At 42.3% G+C, this 25,956-nt stretch overlaps 1 protein-coding gene and 1 pseudogene across 2 annotated transcripts in view; both read left to right on the forward strand.

Annotated features, from left to right (window-relative positions):
• Positions 1–25,956, forward strand: part of CSGALNACT2 (chondroitin sulfate N-acetylgalactosaminyltransferase 2) — a 99,415-nt gene that overhangs the window by 53,233 nt on the left and 20,226 nt on the right. For both annotated transcript variants that reach the window (XM_040436036.1, XM_040436037.1), the window contains 2 exons: positions 10,365–11,295; positions 13,069–13,285. In XM_040436036.1, coding sequence (XP_040291970.1) covers positions 10,644–11,295; positions 13,069–13,285 — 869 coding nt within the window. In that variant the 5' untranslated portion in view covers positions 10,365–10,643. The remainder of the gene's footprint in view (positions 1–10,364; positions 11,296–13,068; positions 13,286–25,956) is intronic.
• LOC121006578 lies at positions 21,456–21,584 on the forward strand (annotated as a pseudogene).

Below are 25,956 nucleotides of genomic sequence, written 5' to 3' on the forward strand. Positions count from 1 at the left end.
TTAATTAAAATTGAGGGGTTAAAACATGTGACTCATCTAGGTAAGTATCTATTTGGAAAGCTCAACTATGTGTTTTCTATTTTTTTTTATTTGAATTTTTTTTTTCCCTAGAAACAGGGCGGTATCTGCCATGGGCTGTATCTGGTATTATAATATAGTCCCACTTAGCGGCAATAGCAGACGCAGCCCTTGGGAAGGCATAGCAGACATGCAGTAGGTAAGTGGCCATATAAATTAAATGGAGCACGTCTATTTTTTTTTTCTTTCGAATCCCTCCTAAACTGTATGCTCAGGAAGTGCTCTCGTATATTGGCACAACCGCATTCATGCACTGACTTCTGCATCTCAAGAGGGATGATTTCTTCCTTGCATTCACAGTTGCGGTGGCTGAGGAGTGTTATTTCCCCTACAGTCTGCCGGGTTCTCGCCGCTCGCTCTACAAAGAGGTTTGATTCGCCTTCTCTACCTGTAGATCACTGTGTATACTTGTCTCCCCATCTATTCTGAGAGAGTACAGCTTGTGTAATCTCCCCCCCCCCCCCCCCCTGAAGATTTTCTCGTGTGCCGTGTACGTCCTCCTCCCCTCCCTGCTGCCATCTCTAACACCAAGATGTGAAAAGCAGATAAAGGAGTTGCACAAAGCTGCTTGCAATCAGCAGCAATCTCCCTATCAAAATGTTTGCATAGACACATAGCTGAGGATCACCTGATTAAAACGCTCGGAGGCTCCATTCCTTAGTGTTGATATTTTTTCTTAATATGCATATTAGCCGTTTCGGGATTTGTTGCTCTTGTTGCACCAAACCTCCACTCCTTTCTGTGGCCAGTCCTTCCTTGGCTGCTTTGATTGACAGAGCCAGGCTGTGGGAAAGCAGCCAGGGAGGGACTGGTCACAGAAAGCAGCGGAGCTTCGGTGCAGCTAGAGCCATGGTGATGCCCTCTTTGCACCAAATGCCTAGTTTGCATATTAAGAAAAAGTATCGCAACTCGGGAACGGAGCCTCCGATCAACAAATCGGGTGAATCACAGCTATGTGTCTATGCAAACAACTGGATAGAGAGGTCGCTGCTGACAGATTCCCTTTAATCTTCCACTTAATAAGCAAAAGAACAATAAAAAAAAATTGCAAAGTGCAACATTGTCCTTAACCTTTAGAACTTGACACTTGGTTAGGAGCCCTCGCCCAGGTGGGTGGTTGCAGTATTGGTTTATTCTAAACTGTTTATATGACAGGCATATGTAAGCAAGCACCGAAGGATTCTATAATGAATAATTACAATGGGAAACTGGTTTTATTAAAGTTATTGTTTACCGCCGGGCTTAATTTGGCAATAATCAGGCATCTGTCTTGTCAATTCAACTTATTTCTGATCCTGCATCCATGCATGAGATCTCTATATGAAACAAGTGCAGCCGTATCTGGCATGGCGGTGATGCTGATCTGTACTAGAATCGTTGCTTCTTTGCTGTGTCCCAGATACTGATACAGGGCATAACATAATAAAGTGTCTAATTTGGCATGCCCTACACCAGCGGTGGGGAACCATTTTGCTGCCAAGGGCCATTTGGATATTTGTAACATCATTCGGGGGCCATACAAAATTCTCAATAAAAATTTTTTACTGCTGTATTTGGTCAAACATATAATTGACTTAGGGATAAGTTACAGAAATTGCACTTCAATTAAAATAATCTAGAGGGCTGTATTTTTGCAGCACAAAATAGCGCCTGCACTATATATATACAGTATATTACATACAATACAGGCGCCATATTGACCACACATAGCAGTCTAATTTTTAAGTTCAGAATGTTACTTATTTGACATTAATGGCAGGAAGCTAAACCCAGGGGGTCCAGAGAGGGGTTCACCCAGCTTTCACTCTCCCTGCCTCTTTCTTCGCAACTGTCCCTGCCTTTTGTCCCTTTCTCAGCAAAATATCTGCCCCCACCTCCATCAGCCTGAAATCAGCCTCCTATCAGACCCCCCAGGCCTACATCAGCCTCAGATCAGACTCCCATCAGACCTCTAAGCCTCAGATTAGACCCCAATCAGACCCTTCCTAGCTTCAGATCAGACTCCCATCAGACCCCCAGCCTCAGACCAGACCCGGATCAGACGCCCAGCCTCAGATCAGCCCCCATCAGACCCCCCAGGGTCAGATCAGCCCCTATAAGACCCCCCAGCCTCAGATCAGACCTTCATAATACCCTCCCTAGCCTCAGATCAGCCCCCATCAGACCCTCCCCAGCCTCAGATCAGCCCCCATCAGCCCCCCTAGTCTCAGATCAGACCCCTATCAAACCCCAGCCTCAGATCAGACACCCCCAGCCTCAGATCAGACCCTCCCAAGCCTCAGATCAGACCCCCATCAGACCCTCCCCACCCTCCTTTAGCCTCAGATCAGCCCCAATCAGACATCAGATCAGATACTGTATTTAAGATAAACAAATAAACTTACCTCTCCAGCTCCGTACGGCGCTGCCTCTTGGCAGATTCACTTACCCTCCCTGTTCTTCTTCCTGCCGCACTATATTGTCACCTCACACCGCACAGCGTCAGGTCATAGTGCACGTCTACGTGCACTGCGTCCTGACGCTGGATGTGTCAGGACACAGTGTGGGGCTGAAAGAAGACCAGGGAAGGTGAGGACAGCCAGTGCAGTGCTGTTCTCACCTTCCTGTGCCTCCCGTATGCTAATGACAGCTTCCATAATGGAAGGGGTCATAAGCATTTTCACATTATGTTCTGGCAGGGGGCCGGGGGCCACATGAAATGATACCGTGGGCCGCATACGGCCCTCGGGCCGGAGGTTCCCCACCCCTGCCCTACACTATATCCAGTGCTGCTTTTATCATGCACACGGCCGTATTATGCTGTGCGATCAGTAATGCCTGTTCCAAACAATGGGCAATGGAATCCAATTCTGCATGGAGCCGTATTGCAAATGTACAGAGCCTTACTGTACAATGAGGTGAGGTCGAGTGTAGGCTACAATTACACTGTGTGCACAACTATTAGACAAGGGAGGATTTTGACCGTGCCTTCATTTGTATGCACCTTTTCCAACTCCAAGCTCTATAAACCCGAATCCTTATTGGGTTGAAGCCTATCACGTGATGTGAATTTGTGTAATGAGGAGAATGTGGCCTAAGGAAATCAAGACCTTATATTAAAAGGTGTGCATAATTATTGTTTTCCTCTGGCAAAATGAGCCAAAATGAGATTTTACTGATTCTGAAAAGTTGAAAATTGTTAAGAGATTCAGAGGGCTGCAGCACGCTTGAAATTTCTAAGATATTGGGGAGTGATCACAGAACCATCAAATGTTTTGTTGCAAATAGTCAACAGGGTCGCAAGAAACGTGTTGAGAAAAAAAAGACGCAAATTAACTGCCAATGATTTGAGAAGAATGATGGGTGAATCCACCAGGAACCCTTTATTCTCCAGTGCTGTCATATTCCGACCTCCCTGGGGTGTCCGGTAGTACAAGGTGTTCAGTGCTCAGAGACCAGGCCAAGGTGAGGAAGCCTGAAATCTGACCACCACTGAACAAGACACATAAGTTAAAATGTCAACACTGGGCAAAGAAATATCTGAAGACTGATTTTTCTGAGGCTTTATAGACTGATGACAGGAGAATGACCCTTGATGGACCAGATGGATGGGCCCATGGCTGGATCCGTAATGGCACAGAGCTCCACTTTGACTCAGACTCCAGCAAGATGGGCTGGTATTATTAAAGATGAGCTAGTTGGACCTTTTCGTGTTGAAAATTGACTCAAAATCCACTCCCAAACCTACTGCCAGTTTTCAGAAGACACTTTCTTAAAGGAGTGGTACAGGAAAAAGTCATCATTTTTCAAGAAAACCGTGATTTTTATGCAGGACAATACTGTATTGTATGCATCGAAGTTCTCCACTGCATGGCTAGCCAGTAAAGGCCTTAAACATGAAAGAATAATGACATGGGGCCCCCTTCCTGACCTAAACACTATTGCGAACTTGCGGGCCCTTCTTAAACGGTGAAGGGAAACAGTACACCTCTCTGATTAGTGTCTGGCAGGCTGTGATTGTTGCTGCACAAAAAGTTGATAGTCAACAGATTAAGAAACTGACAGACTCCATGGATGGAAGGATTATGACTGTTACAGGAAAGGGAGAGACTGTATTGATCACAGATTTTATTTTTTATAAAAAAATATTTAAACGTCAGAAATGTTTATTTGTAAATGCAACTTGCCTAATCATTGTGACCACAGTGTATATAGGAATATTTTATTTCTCTGTTGAATGTCTAAAAAAATGAAGCTTGAATATCAAATGACAATGCCCTTAAAATTTCTCCAGGCTATGTGAATACTTTTTGGAGTAGTTGTTACCCCTGTAGATCGAGACAGATAGTATGTGACTAGGAAGGGCAGAAGGTTATTGACAACTATGTAGAGCAGAGGTCTTCTTCCATTAAAGCTCAGTACTGCACCTGTAGCTGCCATGAAAGGGAATAACTGTGAATGTCTAACGCATTTTACTTTTTTGAACCTCTGTCAGCATGATCAAACTTATTAAAGTAGGCATATCTGATCAATGGCTTAGTCATCTTTGTACGTAGCAAAGTTCCCCAGATATCAACATTTTTATTATTATGGTAATCTTTCAGGCACCAAAGGGCAGTCAGAAGGCTTGTTGTACCATTACGCTAATGAAATAAACTTTTACACTAATAGGTGCACTACGGTGGTGGATGCAATCAACAAAATCTGACTAAACCCTCACACTGATGTTAAGAGACTTTAGCCAATATATCCTTATATGAACGACATACCGGAGCCCGCGCACCACGTCAAAGTATCTCAGGTGGCATTATGAATGAAATGAAATTAGCAATATACGCAACTATGTGAGAGAAATGTGAATACACATTGTCCGTTTAATAGATTGAACTCAAAGACTTTGTTTAGGCCATATGGATTCAGGGTATTGAGTTTAAAAATCCAGAACATCTCCCGTCGTTTTATAATCTGAGATTTGTTACGGTGAGAGTTTGGGATTTTTTTCAATGGGTATGATCTTGAAAGGAGTCTTCGTGATGATCGGCGGCATGGCGGGAAACACTATGTAGTCAAAACTTCTTCTTCTTCACATTAGACCTATGTTTGTTCAGCCTGTTCCGTAGGGGCTGGATGGTGCAGCAGCCCACATACTGGGGACCACATGGGCACTCCAATAAATAGATAAAATTATTAGAGGCACAGTCAAGATGGTCTTTGATCCCAAAAGATTCACCACTACGTTTGTTCTGAAAGGTGATGGATTCGCACAAAGTGTGACAACATGTACATCTTGGTTGGTGACATTTGAAGCTCCCAGGTTTCATTTTAAGTGATGTATGGTCCGTTGTTTGTTTCTTTGTCTGTTGTCTTGAGTCTACTTTGTGCGAGGAGATTTTTAACGGTTTTTGCTCGTCTAAGGTTAATTGTGTCCCTGGCTGGCAGGATCCTTCCTAGTATTGGATCTTTCTATAGGATGTGCCAGTGTTGGGATAAGACATTTCGGACTAAATTGTGATTGCTGCCGTATGTAGTTATGACATTTATCTCCTCTCCCATCTGTAACCTCTCCCACTACATTCACATATTACTGCAAAAACACGTTCTAAACCTTTACTCCTACCTTAAGGACTTCACTACTTTAATTAACCTCTTGAAAGGCTTTGAATGTAAAGATACATACCAATGGCTAACACTTGATGTGTCTGCATTATACTCAAATATACAGCACAACATAGGGATCAAAAAAAGATCCCGACATGCCCTCTGACAGAAAAAGTCAATGTGCATAACTGTTCCCCCCCCCCCCCTCCCCAATACTTTGTACTTTTGCAGCAATCACAGCTCCAAGTCACTTTAAGGGTCCATTCACACGTCCGTTGTTTCTTTCCTGATCTGTTCAGTTTTTTGCGGAACAGATCTGGACCCATTCATTTTCAATGGGTCCTGAAAAAAAAAATCTGACATTGAGCTGTCCGATTTTTTTTCAGGATCCATTGAAAATGAATGGGTCCAGATCTGGTCCAGATCTGGTCCAGATCTGTTCCGCAAAAAACGGAACAGATCAGGAAAGATACAACGGACGTGTGAATGGACCCTAAATAAGTCTTTATGAGCTTGCCACATCTTACCACTGGGATTTTTGCCCATTCCTCCTAGCAAAACTGCTTCAGCTCCTTCAAGTTGGATGGTTTGCGCTTGTGAACAGCAATCTTTAAGTCTGACCATAGATTTTCTATTGGATTGAGATCTGGGCTTTGACTAGGCCATTTCAACACATTTTCATGTTTCCCCTTAAACCACTCAAGTGTTGCTTTAGAAGTGTGTTTGGGGTCATTGTCCTGCTGGAAGGTGAACCTCCGTCCTAGCCTCAAATCACTAACACAGTGTACAGGTTTTGCTGAAGAATATCCCTGTATTTAACACCATCCATCTTTACCTCAACTCTGAGCAGTTTCTCAGTCCCGGCTGCTAAAAAACATCCCCACAGCATGATGCTGCCACCACCATGTTTCACAGTGGGGATGGTGTTCTTTGGGTGATGTGATGTGTTGGGTTTGCGGCAGACATAGCGTTTTCTTTGGCCGAAAAGTTACATTTTAGTCTAATCAGACCAGAGCACCTTCCTCCATACATTTTGGGAGTCTCCCACATGCCTTTTTTCGCAAATTCAAAATGTGCCTTTTTGATTTTAGCTGAAAGTAATGGCTTTCTTCTGACCACTCTGCCATAAAGCCCAACTCTATGGAGCGTATGGCTCCAGTCTCTGCTTTGGAACTCTGCAGCTCCTCCAGGGTTAACGTAGGTCTCTGTGCTGCCTCTCTGATTAATGCCCTCCTTGCCCGGTCTGTAAGTTTTTTGGTGGGTGGCCGTCTCTTGGCAGGTTTGCTCTTGTGCCATGTTCTTTCCTATTTGGTTATGATAGATTTGATGGTGCTTTTGATATTTTTTTTATAACCTAACCCTGATTTGTACTTCTCAACATTGTCCCTTACTTGTTTGGAGAGTTCCTTGGTCTTCATGGCAGTGTTTGGTTAGTGATGCCTCTTGCTTAGGTGTTGCAGCCTCTGGGGCCTTTCAAAAAAAGGTGTGTATATGTAATGACAGATCATGTGACACTTAGATTGCACACAGGTGGACATCATTTCACTAATTATGTGACTTCTGAAGGTAATTGGTTGCATCGGAGCTTTTGTATGGGCTTCCTAACAAAGGGGGTGAATACATGCGCACATGCCAATTTTCTGTTTTCTATTTATTCTATTTATATATTTTTCTCATTTCACTTCACTAACTTAGACTATTGTGTTCTGATCCATCACATAAAATTCAGATTAACAAAACATTGAACTTAAGGCTGTAATGTAACAAAATCCCAAAAAAGTCAAGGGGGGGGGGTGAATACTTTTGCAACTGTAGGTGTAGGCACTGTAGGTGTAACTAAGGGCAACTAAGACAGTTATGCTTTACACCAGTTTGCCTTCATGCCTTTAGTTTACATTCTGGGAAAAGTAGTGTTATGCTTTTAAGGCTACATTCACACGAAAAAGGGACACGTGACTGCTATTTTTTGTAATGGTCGTCACACATCTCTTAAGAACAACGGAAGTTTATGGGGTTATTCACATGGTTGCTTTTTTGACAGCCGCTGAATAAAGGACGTCAATAAATGACATATCCTATATGTAAGTTTTCACGGACTGACAGCCCCCATACAATTAAAGGGGGCAATTTTTTATGTCTGTTTCTCAGAAAGACACCAGTAAAAAAAAATTATAATTTAAAAACAGGCTTTTTTGCCCCTAACTGTCTTTTGTTCACTGTTGTAGGTTCCAAAAGAAAGCAAATATAGAGGTAATTTATCATAGACTAGCTTATATGATATCCCCTACACAGGCCTCATCATAAATTAAGCGCAGTCTGCGCACCTAAACAGAAATCTACAGCAGCTCTGAGGTTCATTGAAGATTTCTCAGTCTTCATTTACTCTAGAAAACTAGCGTAAATGAAGATAAGTGTGCCTGGCCGCTGGCCCCGCTCCCTCCCCGACCTCGCTGCGCCCCCTTTTCGGAAAGTGGTAAGGGCAGCATAAAAATGGCACTTAAGACATATTTTGACATTGGCATTAAAATGTTTCAAATACTTGGTTTGCGACTTTTTTACACCAGAAAAGTGGCATGGGGATGATAAATTCCCCCCTATGTTTCTATTGTATCAAAATTAATAACCTCTGTAAATGAGGCAATAAACCCTAATGATTTACTCACAAATTAGTTTAGATTTGCACAGTCTTTACTAAACACTGTTCAGACACTTCAATACGTATTACAAATGTTGTGCCTTTCTTTTTCTGGACTTCTAGTGAAGTGAATTTTTCTTCCGTAGGGTTTTCATACATTTGAGTATTGCTTGTCTGCCTATGATTTTCAGGAAGTGCCGTTCTAGTGCCAGCCCAGGCATCTGTGGAGACAGCGAGTAAAATGGCCCGAATGTAGCTTTGGAGCGTGTGGTGTAACAATATCATTTCTACTTTTTAAGGGTGTCCTATTTATGGCAAGACTAGTCTTAGGAACATGTTGAGATCTTTTGGGCTTATAGACTTTATATTCTGGACAGTTGCTGTAAATATCATTTGGGGAAAGACTAAAAATCCGTAACATAATATGTCATTAAAATGAAAGATCTATTTTTACTGGCAAAAAAAAAAAGTTTTCTATTTCACTTCACTCTTTACATTTACGATCGTATATGGTCTAAGTGATTGGTGTTCTAGTTGGGAATTTTCTGCAATAGAAAGGATTAGTCCACATGTACAAGTTGTGTATTAGGAGCGGTTTTGAATGTGGCAAATCCACAGCGTATGTACACCTTTGGTGGCAATTTTTTATTTTATTATTTTACTCATTATTCAGATCATTATCTACTAGCAGGATCTGTATTTTCCCTCTGCTCTCTTATAAACAGTCATTATAGCTCAATTCTTATCTTACTGATAAGAACGTGGCTTAAATAAGTGTTTATGACCTTTTAGTAATTTACAGATTGGGGTTATTAGATGACCTGCACAAAGTGAGCGTGCCATCTACACAGCTCGAAAAACTGTTAACCCTTTGTGACAGAACGGCTCAATATTGTTAATAAAGACCAATTGAAAAAATGAGGTTTAGCCCAAAATGAGTAAAATGCCTTCATAACAAAAATTGTCCTTGAAGGTGTACATAGGCTTTAAAAATCTCATCTACACGTTGGAGATATTTTCTAGGTAAACAGACCTGCAATGCGGATTTTGAAAACCACATGTCAGTTTCTGCTGAGGAAAGGTTGGTTTGTTGTAGATTTTTCCCATTGAGTTTCCCCGTGGATTACCTGTGGATCCACAGCAAAATCCACAAGTCTTAAATAAAAAATATTTTTTTTAAATTTTTTTTTCATGTGAGCACTGCAGCCTTCTCACTGCTTATCCTAGGCCACAAACGTCATGACCATCAGTCACGTGGCCTCAGCACAGCTTAGCACCATGAATGTAAGCTCCAGGGACTTCTTAAACAGCTGATCGGAGGGGGTCCCAAGTGTTGTACCCCCATTGATCGGATACTGATGACCGATCCAGAGTATAAGTCATCAGTTACAAAGAATTGGATAACCCTTTCGATATGTTCAACTCACAAAAATGATTTCTCGTATAACTTTTATGTCTGCCTGCATTCCATGATGATTGTGTATTTGAATGGTGTTCTTGACTTAAAAGTTTTCTCATTTCAGCAAATGGCATTTATCATGTAGAAAAACTTAATACAAGGCACATATTAATGTATTGTGACTGTTTATAGTCTTCATTGCCTCCTTTTGCTTGCTCGATCCATTTTTCCATCACAGTATACACTGCTCGTTTCCTAGATTATGACTACCCTGAAATCCAGCAGCGCTGGCCTCTCTGGTAACAGACTGTAGTACTGTGCATAGGCCTGCAATTTTTCCTATAGTATGCAAGTACGGCCACTGCTGCTGGATTGCAGGGTAGTCCTAACCCCTGGATACATGCAGTGTATACTGTGATGGAACAAGGAATCAAGACGGCAAAGGAGGCAATATGGACAATTACAATTCATTAGTAAGTGCCTTATATTAAGTTTCTCTACAGGATAATGCCATTTGCTGAAGTGAAATAAGAACTTGTTTTTAGTGACTTTTTTGTGATTTAATTAAGCACTAATCTGAATTTAACATTCATATTTTGAATGCATATCCATCTTTTATATAATAAATGAATTAGGATAGTGTGCACTTTAATTTTGACACCTTTTCTCTTTCAGGTTCAAGAAAATGACCCCTTAACATTCAGATAGGCTGGAGCATTAATATCCCCTGAATCAACATTGTACAGTTTTTGACCTGTTCTTCAGCAAGTTGCGGTTTATATCCCTGGTTTTCATGGAGATGGCAGACTGAACAGACATGTGGTCCTGTCTTGATGAGAGGTTATTTTTGTTTTAGTGATGTGAGACAAGAAAGTTTAGACAGAAAGAACAAACTTTTTTGAATGATTATCTAAATCGTCTTCATGCACAAGAAAAATACAGATTTTCAAGAGAATGCCCAGGAGAGGGGTGTATCTCCAAGGCAGAACCCGATGGTTATTTGTAGGACTTGCCTTGGTTTTCAGCTTAATGCTTCTCACATATCTATTAGAATGTGCCCCTACTCCTGAGGGAAATGGCTCTCTTCCTGGGATTGCTGGAGAGATCTATAGCAAGGAGTACTACCAGGCTCTTCTTCAGGAACAGGAGGAGCACTACAAAAGTCGAGCAACAAGCCTAAAAAGACAGATTGCCCAACTCAAGCAGGAACTTCAGGAAATGAGTGAGAAGCTGAGATTGGCACATGAGAAAAAACAATCTGCTGGCAATGGTGCTGGGCACCAAGGTACCAAAGAGCAACCCCCTAATGACCTCCTTGAGTTTTTACATTCACAGATTGATAAGGCAGAAGTCGTTGTGGGTGCTAAACTTCCCAGTGAATATGCAGTTGTGCCCTTTGAAAGTTTTAATTCCATGAAGGTTTACCAGCTTGAGATGGGGCTAACACGCCACCCAGAGGAAAAGCCCATTAGAAAGGACAGGAGAGATGAATTGGTTGAAGTTATAGAGGCTGGCCTGGAAGTCATAAATAATCCTGAGGACGATGAAGAACAAGAGAACAGAGGATCGGAAAAAGTTTTATTCAGTGAATCTGACTTTGTGGAAGGTATGTTCAGTTCTTTTATGCATCACTATCTTGAGAAGGAGAATGTTTTCAAGTAAATCAATTGGATTATGTTGGGGTTGTATGCAAGGAGCAGGACCGGAAGAGGCGAGGAATTGCTGTGAAAAAACAAACGTCCCCTTGCTACTTCTCCTTATATTGTGTCTGCACACTGCAGAGTATTGCTAACTGTATGGACCTGCTACAACAGTTTGCCCTTCCTGTCCTCCTACCAGCGCAGAGGTGCTAGTCCAGCTGGCAATGCCTTGGTCCATAACCAGACCAGTAGACAGGGAGAAAGGGCCAGGTCTGCTGCAAGCAGCTGACCTCAGCTATAGACTTGTAAGCACCAACCGTTGCTCAGTAGATAGACTCTCCTGTAGCCTATGCAGGGATTCGGGCTGCTGATGTTCATGCCGACAATGTGGACAACAGATTGATCCAGGTCTCTCCTAGTGCAGGGAATCGGAAGCCCAGCGTAGCAGACCGCTGAGCAGAGGATATGACTGCAGTAGGATACCTTTGGCCCAGAAAAGGAGTTCTGAGTTTCTGAATATAACAATGGCTTATTACACGGAGGAAGTCATACTATAGTGTTCATATGTTTATATATATATACTGCATGCATGAAGTATATGAGCTATCCTAGCAGCGTATACAATACCATGCAAGATCGGGTTCTCTCCTTACAAACTTCCCCATGGTTGGACCAGGTTTACTTGCAGAGTCCCTGTGTCAGCTGCGCCAAAGCTTTTCCAAGGAAAAATCACTTGGCTGATGGCAGTTGGCTTTTAATTGCTAAGGCAGTGCGGTATGGTTCAGTGCTGGTGATTTCCCCCTTAAAGGGGTTGTCTCGATGGCATTTATCAGGTAGAGAAAGTTAATACCAGGCACTTACTAATGTATTGTGATTGTCCATATTGCCTCCTTTGCTGGCTTGATTCATTTTTCCATCACATTATACAGTTCTCGTATCCATGGTTACGACCACCCTGTAATCCATCAGCGGTGATCATGCTTGCATGCTATAGGAAAAAAACACCGGCCGGAACCATGGTAGCGAGCATAGGCTAGTGCTTTTTCCTATATTGTACAAGCAAAATGAATGATGGAAAAATGAAGGAAGCAATATGGACAATCACAATACATTAGTAAGTGCCTTGTATTAACTTCTTTTACATGATAAATGCTATTTGTTAAAGTGAGACAACCGCTTTAACCTTACATTCTTTTGTGACCAGAATCAAATATATCTGCAAGTTTAGCATATGTCAGGGTTCTCTCTAAGCCAGTTGGAACCGTGGCTCAGGGCTGACAGTTATTCTCCTACAGATGACTATATGAAGGGGTATAGCGTTATAGGAGTCATTTTTCCCTCTTCCATAATGAGTTTATTCAAACCTCAGTTGAGAATAATCCTATGTATGCTGGAACATACATCCTGGATGATGTTCAGGTCTGATTACAACTCGTATCTAGCCTGTATTGTCCCATCTTTCTTCCAAGCTGATACATCAGGATGAAGTGGGGTGGTAAGTTCTAGGAGGTGAGCTGCGCCCACCCACACTATTCGCTTAGACTGTGTTGGGGTCTATTAGAGGCATCAGTGCAGTTTTTCCTTTACCCTTACAAAGGAGTGTAATAAACTATTTTATGACCTCGTTGATGAGCCAGAATATTTCCTAGCACCTACAAGGTCCAGTTGATGCAGAATTAATAGAATTTTAAACAAATGTTGAATTTTTTTCTTTCTATTATTATTATTATTATTATTAGGTTATTATCGAACTGAAAGGGATAAAGGATCTCATTATGAGCTGTTCTACAAAAAAGCCGAATCTAGGAGCTACCATCACATCACTTTATTCCGACCCTTTGGCCCACTCATGAAAGTCAAAGTGGAAACGCAGGACATTTCCAGGACTATTGTGAACATTATTGTCCCATTGTCTGGCAGAACAGAAGCCTTTGCACAGTTCATAGAGAACTACAAGTAAGAACTTTAAGGAACATTTTATAAAAATAAAAATAAATGTTTAATTAGTAATGCAAATACTTAAAAACTTCCCCCTAATACTCTCCTTGTCTTATAAAAGGACAAGCCTGTAGGCCTGGTAGACTAATACAGGTCACTGAGGCAACTATGTAGCACTACCTATCTTTGTATAAATGTCACATTTGCGCATCAGAATGCCTTGTTTATACAAATATATGAATTGATAGAGCCTACAATAACCCAAAAACCGAACCTCACTCCCCAACTTACTGCAACTTGTACAAAAAAAGAGCAAGGATTTAACAAGGTAAAAAAATCTCATTTTATTAAATATAAATCACATGAATATTACAGGTGAGACTCAAAAGGGACAGAACATGGAGATTGGGCCACAAGAGGGCTCTGCAATGTGGAGAATCACAATGGAGGATAATGTGACCATATACAGCAGGTAACAGACAATTAACAGAAGCTGTGAATATTGGAGTAGTTGCGGGTGCAATTGCTGTCCCCTAGTGTTGAACAACTACCTAGCTCTTATTCACAGCGTCCAAGCAATGGATGCTGTAGGGTATAATTGGACAGTGCAATACTACCATTTTTCAGCAGCAACATGGGTAGGTAACATGGTATCTGGATTAGGGTGGGACTAGTGATTTACAGTTATTGTTATATGCCATCTTTATGAGTAGTATTGCACTGTCCAATTATACCCTACAGCATCCATTGCTTGGACGCTGTGAATTAGAGCTAGGTAGTTGTTCAACACTAGGGGACAGCAATTGCACCCGCAACTACTCCAATATTCACAGCTTCTGTTAATTGTCTGTTACCTGCTGTACAGTCGTGGCCAAAAGTTTTGAGAATTAGATAAATATTGGAAATTGGAAAAGTTGCTGCTTAAGTTATAATAATAGCAATTTGCATATACTCCAGAATGTTATGAAGAGTGATCAGATGAATTGCATAGTCCTTCTTTGCAATGAAAATTAACTTAATCCCCAAAAAAACTTTCCACTGCATGTCATTGCTGTCATTAACCACTTCAGCCCCCAGTGCTTAAACACCCTGAAAGACCAGGCCACTTTTTACACTTCTGACCTACACTACTTTCACCATTTATTGCTCGGTCATGCAACTTACCACCCAAATGAATTTTACCTCCTTTTCTTCTCACTAATAGAGCTTTCATTTGGTGGTATTTCATTGCTGCTGACATTTTTACTTTTTTTGTTATTAATCGAAATTTAACAATTTTCTTGCAAAAAAATGACATTTTTCACTTTCAGTTGTAAAATTTTGCAAAAAAAACTACATCCATATATAACTTTTGCTCTAAATTTATTGTTCTACATGTCTTTGATAAAAAAAAAATGTTTGGGTAAAAAAAAATGGTTTGGGTAAAAGTTATAGCGTTTACAAACTATGGTACAAAAATGTGAATTTCCGCTTTTTGAAGCAGCTCTGACTTTCTGAGCACCTGTCATGTTTCCTGAGGTTCTACAATGCCCAGACAGTACAAACACTCCACAAATGACCCCATTTAGGAAAGTACACACCCTAAGGTATTCGCTGATGGGCATAGTGAGTTCATAGAACTTTTTATTTTTTGTCACAAGTTAGCGGAAAATGATTATTTTTTTTTTTTTTTTTTTTTTCTTACAAAGTCTCATATTCCACTAACTTGTGACAAAAAATAAAAAGTTCTATGAACTCACTATGCCCATCAGCGAATACCTTGGGGTCTCTTCTTTCCAAAATGGGGTCACTTGTGGGGTAGTTATACTGCCCTGGCATTCTAGGGGCCCAAATGTGTGGTAAGGAGTTTGAAATCAAATTCTGTAAAAAATGACGAGTGAAATCCGAAAGGTGCTCTTTGGAATATGGGCCCCTTTGCCCACCTAGGCTGCAAAAAAGTGTCACACATCTGGTATCTCTGTATTCAGGAGAAGTTGAGGAATGTGTTTTGGGGTGTCTTTTTACATATACCCATGCTGGGTGAGATAAATATCTTGGTCAAATGCCAACTTTGTATAAAAAAATGGGAAAAGTTGTCTTTTGCCAAGATATTTCTCTCACCCAGCATGGGTATATGTAAAATGACACCCCAAAACACATTCCCCAACTTCTCCTGAGTACGGAGATACCAGATGTGTGACACTTTTTTGCAGCCTAGGTGGGCAAAGGGGCCCATATTCCAAAGAGCACTTTTCGGATTTCACAGGTCATTTTTTACAGAATTTGATTTCAAACTCCTTACCACACATTTGGGCCCCTAGAATGCCAGGGCAGTATAACTACCCCACAAGTGACCCCATTTTGGAAAGAAGAGACCCCAAGGTATTCGCTGATGGGCATAGTGAGTTCATGGAAGTTTTTATTTTTTGTCACAAGTTAGTGGAATATGAGACTTTGTATGAAAAAAATAAATAAAAAATCAGCATTTTCCACTAACTTGTGACAAAAAATAAAAAATTCTAGGAACTCGCCATGCCCCTCACGGAATACCTTGGGGTGTCTTCTTTCCAAAATGGGGTCACTTGTGGGGTAGTTATACTGCCCTGGCATTTTCCAGGGGCCCTAATGTGTGGTAAGTAGGTAAATGACCTGTGAAATCCTAAAGGTGCTCTTTGGAATATGGGCCCCTTTGCCCACCTAGGCTGCAAAAAAGTGTCACACATGTGGCATCACCGTATTCAGGAGAAGTTGGGGAATGTGTTTTGGGGTGTCATTTTACATATACCCATGCTGGGTGAGAGAAATATCTTGGCAAAAGACAACTTTTCCCATTTTTTTTTTTTTATACAAAGTTGGCATTTGACCAAGATATTTATCTCACCCAGCCTGGGTATATGTAAAATGACACCCCAAAACACATTCCCCAACTTCTCCTGAGTACGGCGATACCAGATGTGTGACACTTTTTTGCAGCCTAGATGCGCAAAGGTGCCCAAATTCCTTTTAGGAGGGCATTTTTAGACATTTGGATACCAGACTTCTTCTCACGCTTTGGGGCCCTTAGAATGCCAGGGCAGTATAAATACCCCACATGTGACCCCATTTTGGAAAGAAGACACCCCAAGGTATTCAATGAGGGGCATGGCGAGTTCATAGAATTTTTTTTTTTTTGGCACAAGTTAGCGGAAATTGATATTTTTAATTTTTTTCTCACAAAGTCTCCCGTTCCGCTAACTTGGGACAAAAATTTCAATCTTTCATGGACTCAATATGCCCCTCACGGAATACCTGGGGGTGTCTTCTTTCCGAAATGGGGTCACATGTGGGGTATTTATACTGCCCTGGCATTCTAGGGGCCCTAAAGCGTGAGAAGAAGTCTGGAATATAAATGTCTAAAAAATTTAACGCATTTGGATTCCGTGAGGGGTATGGTGAGTTCATGTGAGATTTTATTTTTTGACACAAGTTAGTGGAATATGAGACTTTGTAAGAAAAAAAAAATTATAATTCCGCTAACTTGGGCCAAAAAAATGTCTGAATGGAGCCTTACAGAGAGTGATCAATGACAGGGGGGGTGATCAATGACCAGGGGGGTGATCAGGGAGTCTATATGGGGTGATCACCACAGTCATTGATCACGCCCCTGTAAGGCTTCATTCAGACGTCCGTATGCGTTTTGCGGATCCGATCCATCTATCAGTGGATCCGTAAAAATCATGCGGACATCTGAATGGAGCTTTACAGGGGGGTAATCAATGACAGGGGGGGGGTGATCAATGACAGGGGGGTGATCAGGGAGTCTATATGGGGTGATAACCACAGTCATTGATCATGCCCCTGTAAGGCTTCATTCAGACGTCCGGATGCGTTTTGCGGATCCGATCCATCTATCAGTGGATCCGTAAAAATCATGCGGACGTCTGAATGGAGCTTTACAGGGGGGTAATCAATGACAGGGGGGTGATCAGGGAGTCTATATGGGGTGATCACCACAGTCATTGATTACGCCAGTGTAAGGCTTCATTCAGACGTCCGGATGCGTTTTGCGGATCCGATCCATCTATCAGTGGATCCGTAAAAATCATGCGGACGTCTGAATGGAGCTTTACAGGGGGTTAATCAATGACAGGGGGGTAATCAATGACAGGGGGGTGATCAGGGAGTCTATATGGGGTGATCAGGGGCTAATAAGGGGTTAATAAGTGACGGGGGGGGGGAGTGTAGTGTAGTGGTGCTTGGTGCTACTTTACTGAGCTACCTGTATCCTCTGGTGGTCGATCCAAACAAAGGGGACCACCAGAGGACCAGGTAGCAGGTATATTAGACGCTGTTATCAAAACAGCGTCTAATATACCTGTTAGGGGTTAAAAAAAACACATCTCCAGCCTGCCAGCGAACGATCGCCGCTGGCAGGGTGGAGATCAACTCTCTTACCTTCCGTTCCTGTGAGCGCGCGCGCCTGTGTGCGCGCGTTCACAGGAAATCTCGGCCATCGCGAGATGACGCATATATGCGTGACTCTGCGCAGAGCTGCCACCTCCGGAACGCGATCCTGCGTTAGGCGGTCCGGAGGTGGTTAAAGGACCTGCTGAGATCATTTCAGTAATCGTCTTGTTAACTCAGGTGAGAATGTTGACGAGCACAAGGCTGGAGATCATTATGTCAGGCTGATTGGGTTAAAATGGCAGACTTGACATGTTAAAAGGAGGGTGATGCTTGAAATCATTGTTCTTCCTTTGTTAACCATGGTGACCTGCAAAGAAACGCGTGCAGCCATCATTGTGTTGCATAAAAATGGCTTCACAGGCAAGGATATTGTGGCTACCAAGATTGCACCTCAATCAACAATTTATAGGATCATCAAGAACTTCAAGAAAAGAGGTTCAATTCTTGTTAAGAAGGCTTCAGGGCATCCAAGAAAGTACAGCAAGCGCCAGGATGGTCTCCTAAAGAGGATTCAGCTGCGGGATCGGAGTGCCACCAGTGCAGAGCTTGCTCAGGAATGGCAGCAGGCAGGTGTGAGCGCATATGCACGCACAGTGAGGCGAAGACTTTTGGAAGATGGCCTGGTGTCAAGAAGGGCAGCAAAGAAGCCACTTCTCTCGATAAAAAACATCAGGAACAGATTGATCTTCTGCAGAAAGTGTGGTGAATGGACTGCTGAGGACTGGGGCAAAGTCATATTCTCCGATGAAGCCTCTTTCCGATTGTTTGGGGCATCTGGATAAAGGCTTGTCCGGAGAAGAAAAGGTGAGCGCTACCATCAGTCCTGTGTCATGCCAACAGTAAAGCATCCTGACACCATTCATGTGTGGGGTTGCTTCTCATCCAAGGGAGTGGGCTCACTCACAATTTTGCCCAAAAACACAGCCATGAATAAAGAATGGTACCAAAACACCCTCCAACAGCAACTTCTTCCAACAATCCAACAACAGTTTGGTGAAGAACAATGCATTTTCCAGCACGATGGAGCACCGTGCCATAAGGCAAAAGTGATAACTAAGTGGCTCGGGGACCAAAACGTTGACATTTTGGGTCCATGGCCTGGAAACTCCCCAGATCTTAATCCCATTGAGAACTTGTGGTCAATCCTCAAGAGGCGGGTGGACAAACAAAAACCCACTAATTCTGACAAACTCCAAGAAGTGATTATGAAAGAATGGGTTGCTATCAGTCAGGAATTGGCCCAGAAGTTGATTGAGAGCATGCCCAGTCGAATTGCAGAGGTCCTGAAAAAGAAGGGCCAACACTGCAAATACTGACTCTTTGCATAAATGTCATGTAATTGTCGATAAAAGCCTTTGAAACGTATGAAGTGCGTGTAATTATATTTCACTACATCACAGAAACAACTGAAACAAAGATCTAAAAGCAGTTTAGCAGCAAACTTTGTGAAAACTAATATTTGTGTCATTCTCAAAACTTTTGGCCACGACTGTATATAGTCACATTATCCCCCATTGTGATTCTCCACATTGCAGAGCCCTCTTGTGGCCCAGTCTCCATGTTCTGTCCCTTTTGAGTCTCACCTGTAATATTCATGTGATTTATATTTAATAAAATGAGATTTTTTTACCTTGTTAAATCCTTGCTCTTTTTTTGTACAAATATATGAATTGAAACTTTCTATGACATGTATTGATATAGTTGTCATTTGCACAATATGTACTTATGCTGTAGTTCAATCATCCTCTGCAACCATAGACTATGCATCTGTTCACTCAAACGTATGGAGATTGAAATAGTGCGTTTTAGGCTATTTTTAGGGGGAGGTTGGATCAGTTTGGGTATTGGCCTTCCCCCTGACAGTGGTCTAGACCCTGCAAGACAGACAGTTTAGTTTTTTTGCTGGTTTGTCATGTGTAGGCTTCCTGCAGCCATATATAATTCTTAGTGAGACTGTCATAAGGAAGTGGGGTCCAATCTCCCAAGAAAATGTTTAAGGTTTTCAGTTTAGAATTTACTTCAGGTAGGTATGTTTGTGTTGTTTTTAGTCATCATTACTTTATTTGTTATGTACACAGTGCTTTGTTAGTGTTCCTTTAAACATCTTGCCCTTAATAAGGTTTTTCTGGCAGTTCACAGTTTGATAAAACTTTGTAGTTATGAAAGCTGAACCCTTGTGTGTAATTTCCTCTGTTGGTTTGTCACTGGTAATATCTGTGAAAACACATGCTATATATATTTCCTGGCAATAGCTTATTCGAAACACTGTCTGTAAATATCTACTAATAGTTTTAAAAGGGTTTTCTGTGATGCCAAGCACAGTCGCTATACAATGTGGGGGCGCTGTGCTTGGCAAGCGGAGAGAAAGCTGCAGAGGTCCCAGGTGTCAGACCCCCACCGGAAAGATACTGATGACCTGTCCAGACCTTTCCAGATAAAAATCCCGGAAAACCCCTTTAATACTAAAGGAATATATAATGGTATGAATTTATAATGGGTGAAAAGAACCAAGTAGGCCATGTATGCCTGATATGTCCCACTGCTCATCACATACGGTGCCAACCTGTTCTATTTTTCAGAGAAAAGTACTACTTTCTATTGGATTCCCCAACACCTAATAGCAAGACTGTAGTTTGTAGAGTGGTCTTATATTAGGTCTTGGCTACTATAGTAAACCATTGTCCCGCGATTTCTTTGCAGGGTGTCAGTAGGCTGACAGAGGGAGCCCCCTCCCTCTGTCTTTCTTTCACTATAGGCTGCATCATATGGGGGGTGGGGGTTAAACGGCCCAGTTCAGAATTACCTTTGAGTAGGCGTCTATTACAGCTGTGCTCCCAATATAATCTCATGAATGCCATGCTATCATTTTGATTTGATGGCTATATCTTTTGGAGTGTTAAATTTCACTTACCGGAGATGATTACTGATAATGCTGAGATGTAGTTATGCTCAACTCAAGAACTGAAATGCACAGTGTTTTTCAAAATAAAACCTTTTACTAAAGTAAATAACATATTTGCATTACTGCAAAAGTACAAAATACAGAACTTGCCATTTTCTTAATAGCACTGCACAGAACAGATAAATGAAATAGAATAGATATAAGAACATGTGTTCATTAAAATAAGATTTTTCCGAACACTGAACAAACAGGAACTTTTTAAAGAACACCATAGTCAGCAGCAGCAATATAAGGTAATATACCGTGCCCATAAGACGCACTAGGTTTTTGAGGAGAAAAATAAAGGTGCATGACGTAGTGAGTGACGCGCCGTCCTCCCGGCCTGCCACCTCCCTCCTCTCTGCTACGGAATTTAGCTGTAAGTAATACAGCCGGATTACACATGATTATTATAACAATGCCTACAGGTTAGATAAGATTATACAACAGTGAGCGGGGCCGGTGCATTAGAATACAGAGACTGCACCGGTCCCCGCTGTTATTCCTAATCCAGACGCCGGCCCCCGGCCCCTCCTCCCTCTGTTTGTACACCTGCCGACCACGCTGTGCGGCATCGCGGCAGCAGTGTATCATTGTAGGTAATCGCAGCATTTTTGGGTCGGCCAAATTGCTATATAGCAATCGTCGATTATCGCGATACGATTGCTTTAGTGATATATCGTGCAGGCCTAAATAATATCAATAATAATCATGCTTATTTTTTTTCTTCTCCATAATGATAAAGAGCACCCCAAAGAGTCAGCCAAGTAAGACAAGTCTATCTTGAGACATTCTGATTCTCTTGTCCTTCTAGAAAGAGAACTAGCTTCTTAGCCTTTTGGCTAAGATCAAGTGTAGTATTTGTTCTTATTCATTCAGGAGATTTAGTCCAGGCCTCTAGGATGTTGAGTGGAGTAAAAAAAAAACAGTTGTTCCTATGGTGTACGCCTTTGGCCATTAATGCCATATGGTAGGTGACCAGGGGCTGCCGGATTGAGGCCATAGGCTGATGTGTGCTTGAAAGCCTGAGGTGACCCTGGGGTTCCTAAACTCACTGGGAGTGGGAGTCCACAGAGTGACTGCAGAATTGCATGCACTTCACTTTCACACATTTTGAGCACACTAGCCTATCGTTGGCTCCGCATCTGCTGGCGTAAGATGAGGAATTTTGGCACACATTCACTTTTTTTTTTTTTTTGTGTGTTCACTGTTTACGTTTCTTTGTCACTAGGACTTTTCACGGTTGCGGCGCCCTTATGGGCGGGCTACCCCCTGAGGTCTGGGGGAAGGGGGTGTGTGGCCATCAGGTTCCTCACCCCCTCCCCCTGGGGTGGCAGCCAGGTGGAAGCCGGAGCATAGTTTGGCATATGCTCTGCTTTGGCTAAGGGTTAGCCACTTCACTTGTCCTGGTTCCTTGCGGGAGCCTTCTCTCCCGGAAGGACCGGGAATGGTTTAAGGAGGCTAGTGCTCCGCACTTTTTCTGTGGCACGCTGCACAATTTTGATGCACAGGTGGGGGGGGGGGGGGTGGTGAGAGAACTAGCTTGCATGTTTCATTGAGAGAGGTGTAAATTTGTAGGATGTTGTAATTCTCTTGTCTCACTTTCAGTTGAAGGTTATTTTGTCTAAAGTTCTAAAGATCTAAAATGGTGAAATAAAGTTACTGAAGGTGTTGTCTGTCTTTGCTAAACTGCTGAATCCTCAGGTGAATTGGTAGGAGCTGTCCCATTGAAACAGCTGAGAGCTATAACTATGCTTACTTGCTTCTGCTCAGCAAGTTGGTAAACAGTAAGGAGATCATGGCAGAATTATTTTCACACAGTGGATTGGCAGAGATGCTTTCCTGCCCTTTTAAGCAGGTTTTTGAAGCAAAGCTAGAAAAATAGGTAAGCCAGCCTCACATCTGCAACTAGTTATTTCAGGCCAAAAGCCCTTAATCAGAAAAAAGCAGATGAGAACATTTCTAGTAGCAATGCCTTAGGGGGAACCTCTGGGTGGGTACGGTTTCTATTATGAAGACCAGTTGATATATGCAATGCCTATTGTAGGCTAGACAATGCATTTCTGGGTAAAAATATGCAAATTGCCGTGTAAATCTGATTATTCCTTTTTAAAGGGCTTCTGTCATCAGGAACATTGTTATTAAACTGGCTGACTTTAGACATGTGCTAATGTCAGCTGAAGCTAACAGTGCTTGTCCCTTCTTTCTATGTGCCTCTGTTTTTGTGAAAAATGATCTTCAGTTTTATGCAAATTAGCCTTTAGTAGCAATGGGGGTGTTGCCTCTACTCGTAGAGGCTCCGTTCTACCTCCTCTGGCCACGCCCTCCTCATGTTGATAGGTCCAGGCAGTGTTCACGTCATCCTACCTGGTCCTGTAAATCAACATCACTTTTGGCTGGAGCAGAGAGATGGAGTGTTTGATGTCTTCAAGCCTGCACGTGAGTTTGTGGCAGCTCAAAAACTAGAAGTCAGAGCAGCAGTGCCTACTGGGGTAGGCCAGACATGTCCGAAGACTTGACTGGCCAATAAGTGCTTTCTCCGTATATTGGCCTTCTAAATCTTGTGACAAGTTTGACAACAGCAGTGATAAACCGATGACCTGAGAGACATAAAGACCGCCAGGTTGCAGAGGAGATACGGGACTAAAGTAGCGAACAGGATTAACTTACTACTGGTTAGGCTTTGCCTGTAACTGTAGGGGTGGAACAGGGACATTCAGCCCTGGGCTTCACGACCCATAGGTGGTCAGCCTCTATTTGAAGTTTGCTACTGTAAATATGACTCTATTTCTGGTTTTGGCCAAAGCTGCATCTAAAACTGAATACACATATTGGGGGAATTTATCATGAGGGGAATAGTTGGTCGGTTTTGCTCGAGTCTCTGTTGGTTTTCCCACTCCACCCTCTTACGGGAGTGAGATTGCAACTTTTTCTAAATCTTTTGGTAATCTGGAGTGAAACTCCTAAACCTAGCTAACCACTCCCACTTTCCCACCCATATTTCAAAACTGGAATGAGTTGTGTAAAAATGCAAAAGGTCACAAAAGTAGAATCTTGTGACCTTTTGAAGACTGAATTCTGGAGTGATGGTATGATAAATCAGGGCCATTATATTTTTCTTCCTGTTGTATAAAAAGCAGGCGACTTCTAGAACATCCTTTTTGTCTTAGTGTTGAAAATGAGTTTGCCCATCACTTGGTGTCTCATGATGTGTTCACTGAAGGAACATGTCTTCAGCCAGGCGCACACAAACAGGTTTGTGGCATCTGCTGTTTGGCCATTTCCAGTCAGGCTGGTTGGTCAGGTTACGTTAATGGGGTTATCCTAAAAAATGTAAAACTTTTTTTCCCTCTGGAGGGCTTTCTTCCCTTTCTGTGGCTAATCATGCACGTGCATCTCCTAAAAAAGCATTACAATTCGCTCTTGTTAACCCTTTCCTCTTCTGAATACAAAATAGTCCCTTATATGTAGCCCAGGAAATGCATATGGCATGTAATGCACCCACAATTTCGTTCTTCAGTGAAGAGATATTGGTATAGATCTATAAATTTAGACGTAGAAAAACAAAAATGTCACAGACCTGATCCATTTGCTTGCGATGCCGCCATCTTACTTCAAGGTCTGACGGGAAATTTCACACGGCCCGAGATAACGTCATCACACCTGCCGCGCACAGGATTTTGGCGCAAGATGGTGGTGGGTGACCCATCACAAGCAAATGGAGCAGGTAAGTATTTTTTTTATTTTATTTATTTTTTTGTTCTTTTATACCCTATTTCAGGTTAAATCGATTCACTACCGTGAAGCGCAAGTAAATCCGGCATTGCATCGAATCAAATTTATCCATTGTGGACGTCGATTCACTCGTCCCTAGTATTAATCATTAAAATAATAGTGGGTAACACCCGAAAATGCTAGATGAACTAGGCAGGAAAGAACACAAGTTTACTGTGGCTGCAACGCCTTTAATATTGTTTCCCATTACTACCTATAATCACCAATGGAGTAAATAAATGAATTGTGATTAAGGAGTAGTGAAAACAAAAAGTGGGGGTAGAAACTTTTTTTTTTTTTACATCCACCAAGTCTGCCCCAGGATGCTAAGTCATCAGCGATATTGACCAGTGGATCCTACACTGATCCAAGATGCCTGGATCAGCAGTTGAACCAACACAGCCCGTTCACTGAATTGGTGCGTTTGGTGGAATTCCGGTGTAGAAGCTGCATAGTGTACAGGCGGCTGGTACACCCTGTCATCGCTCACATGACGGGTCAGGAATATGTCTCTATATGTCAGAATACATCTAGTAAGGCACCATCCAATTCTGTGCAATGTACATCGCACTAACAACTCCTACTTTGCTAGTCTGACCAGCAATACATTAGGGGTGCAGGTGGTGGAACATGCTTTAAACTGCTGCTCATCGCGCTTGCTCATAAGGCTCAATGTGTTTCTACATAGCGTGTTTCATCAGGAGCTGACAAGAGCGATATAATTCTATTCAGAGCATTTAGCACACTGACCACCTTGGATCATGTGTGGCAGTGTATCTGGCGTTAGTATGGCCGTGAAGCGGCTGCCAGAACTGAGCATATTTGAAGCGAAGGCCCCACTCCTAATCCAAGCCAAACCTATGCACCAGCCAATCCTGGAGAGGGAGGTGTATAGGGCACTGTCACATTCCTACCAGGCGTGCTGTTCTTGTATTACTGGTGGCTCAACATAATGCTGTGAAAACGCCAGAAGTCAACGCAGGAATTTAAAGAATCACTGTGCTGTCACACAATTTCACTTCATTTAATAGAGAATGGTGTAACTAGCCCAAAAAATGCCTGCATCCGCCTGAAAAAAAAGCTGTAAATTCATGGCCACTAGGGGTCTCACTTCCACCTAAGTTGCAGTCCACTGTCTGTTGTCAGGCAAGATCCGTCACTGGTAATGGAGAAAAAGTGGTTGTGTCAGAGCTAGCTGAGCTCCAGAGCCTGATAAAACAGCTGCTTCTACACTACTTGTGAACATCACGGGAGCCTCATGCCTTTCTGTAAGTGTGATTTATCCCTCATTACAACAGAACAGTGCTGGCAGATTTCACAAAAGGGACACGCCCCCGGCCTCTGAGTGAAATGCAACTACGGTAGCTGTGCAGCCCAAACATAACTGTTCCTTAAAGGGATTCTGTCACCAGTTTTTTACCCCCCCATTTAAAAATATGGTTATGTTCATGGAGCACTAGCGATTCCTAATGTGGTCTTATAACCGAAATCTGTAGGCTCGTTTTGTCTAAAAAACGTTATAACTAACCTGTCATTCATCTCACAAAGG

Source organism: Bufo bufo, chromosome 6, assembly GCF_905171765.1.
Source record: "Bufo bufo chromosome 6, aBufBuf1.1, whole genome shotgun sequence".
NCBI classification, from domain to species: domain Eukaryota; kingdom Metazoa; phylum Chordata; class Amphibia; order Anura; family Bufonidae; genus Bufo; species Bufo bufo.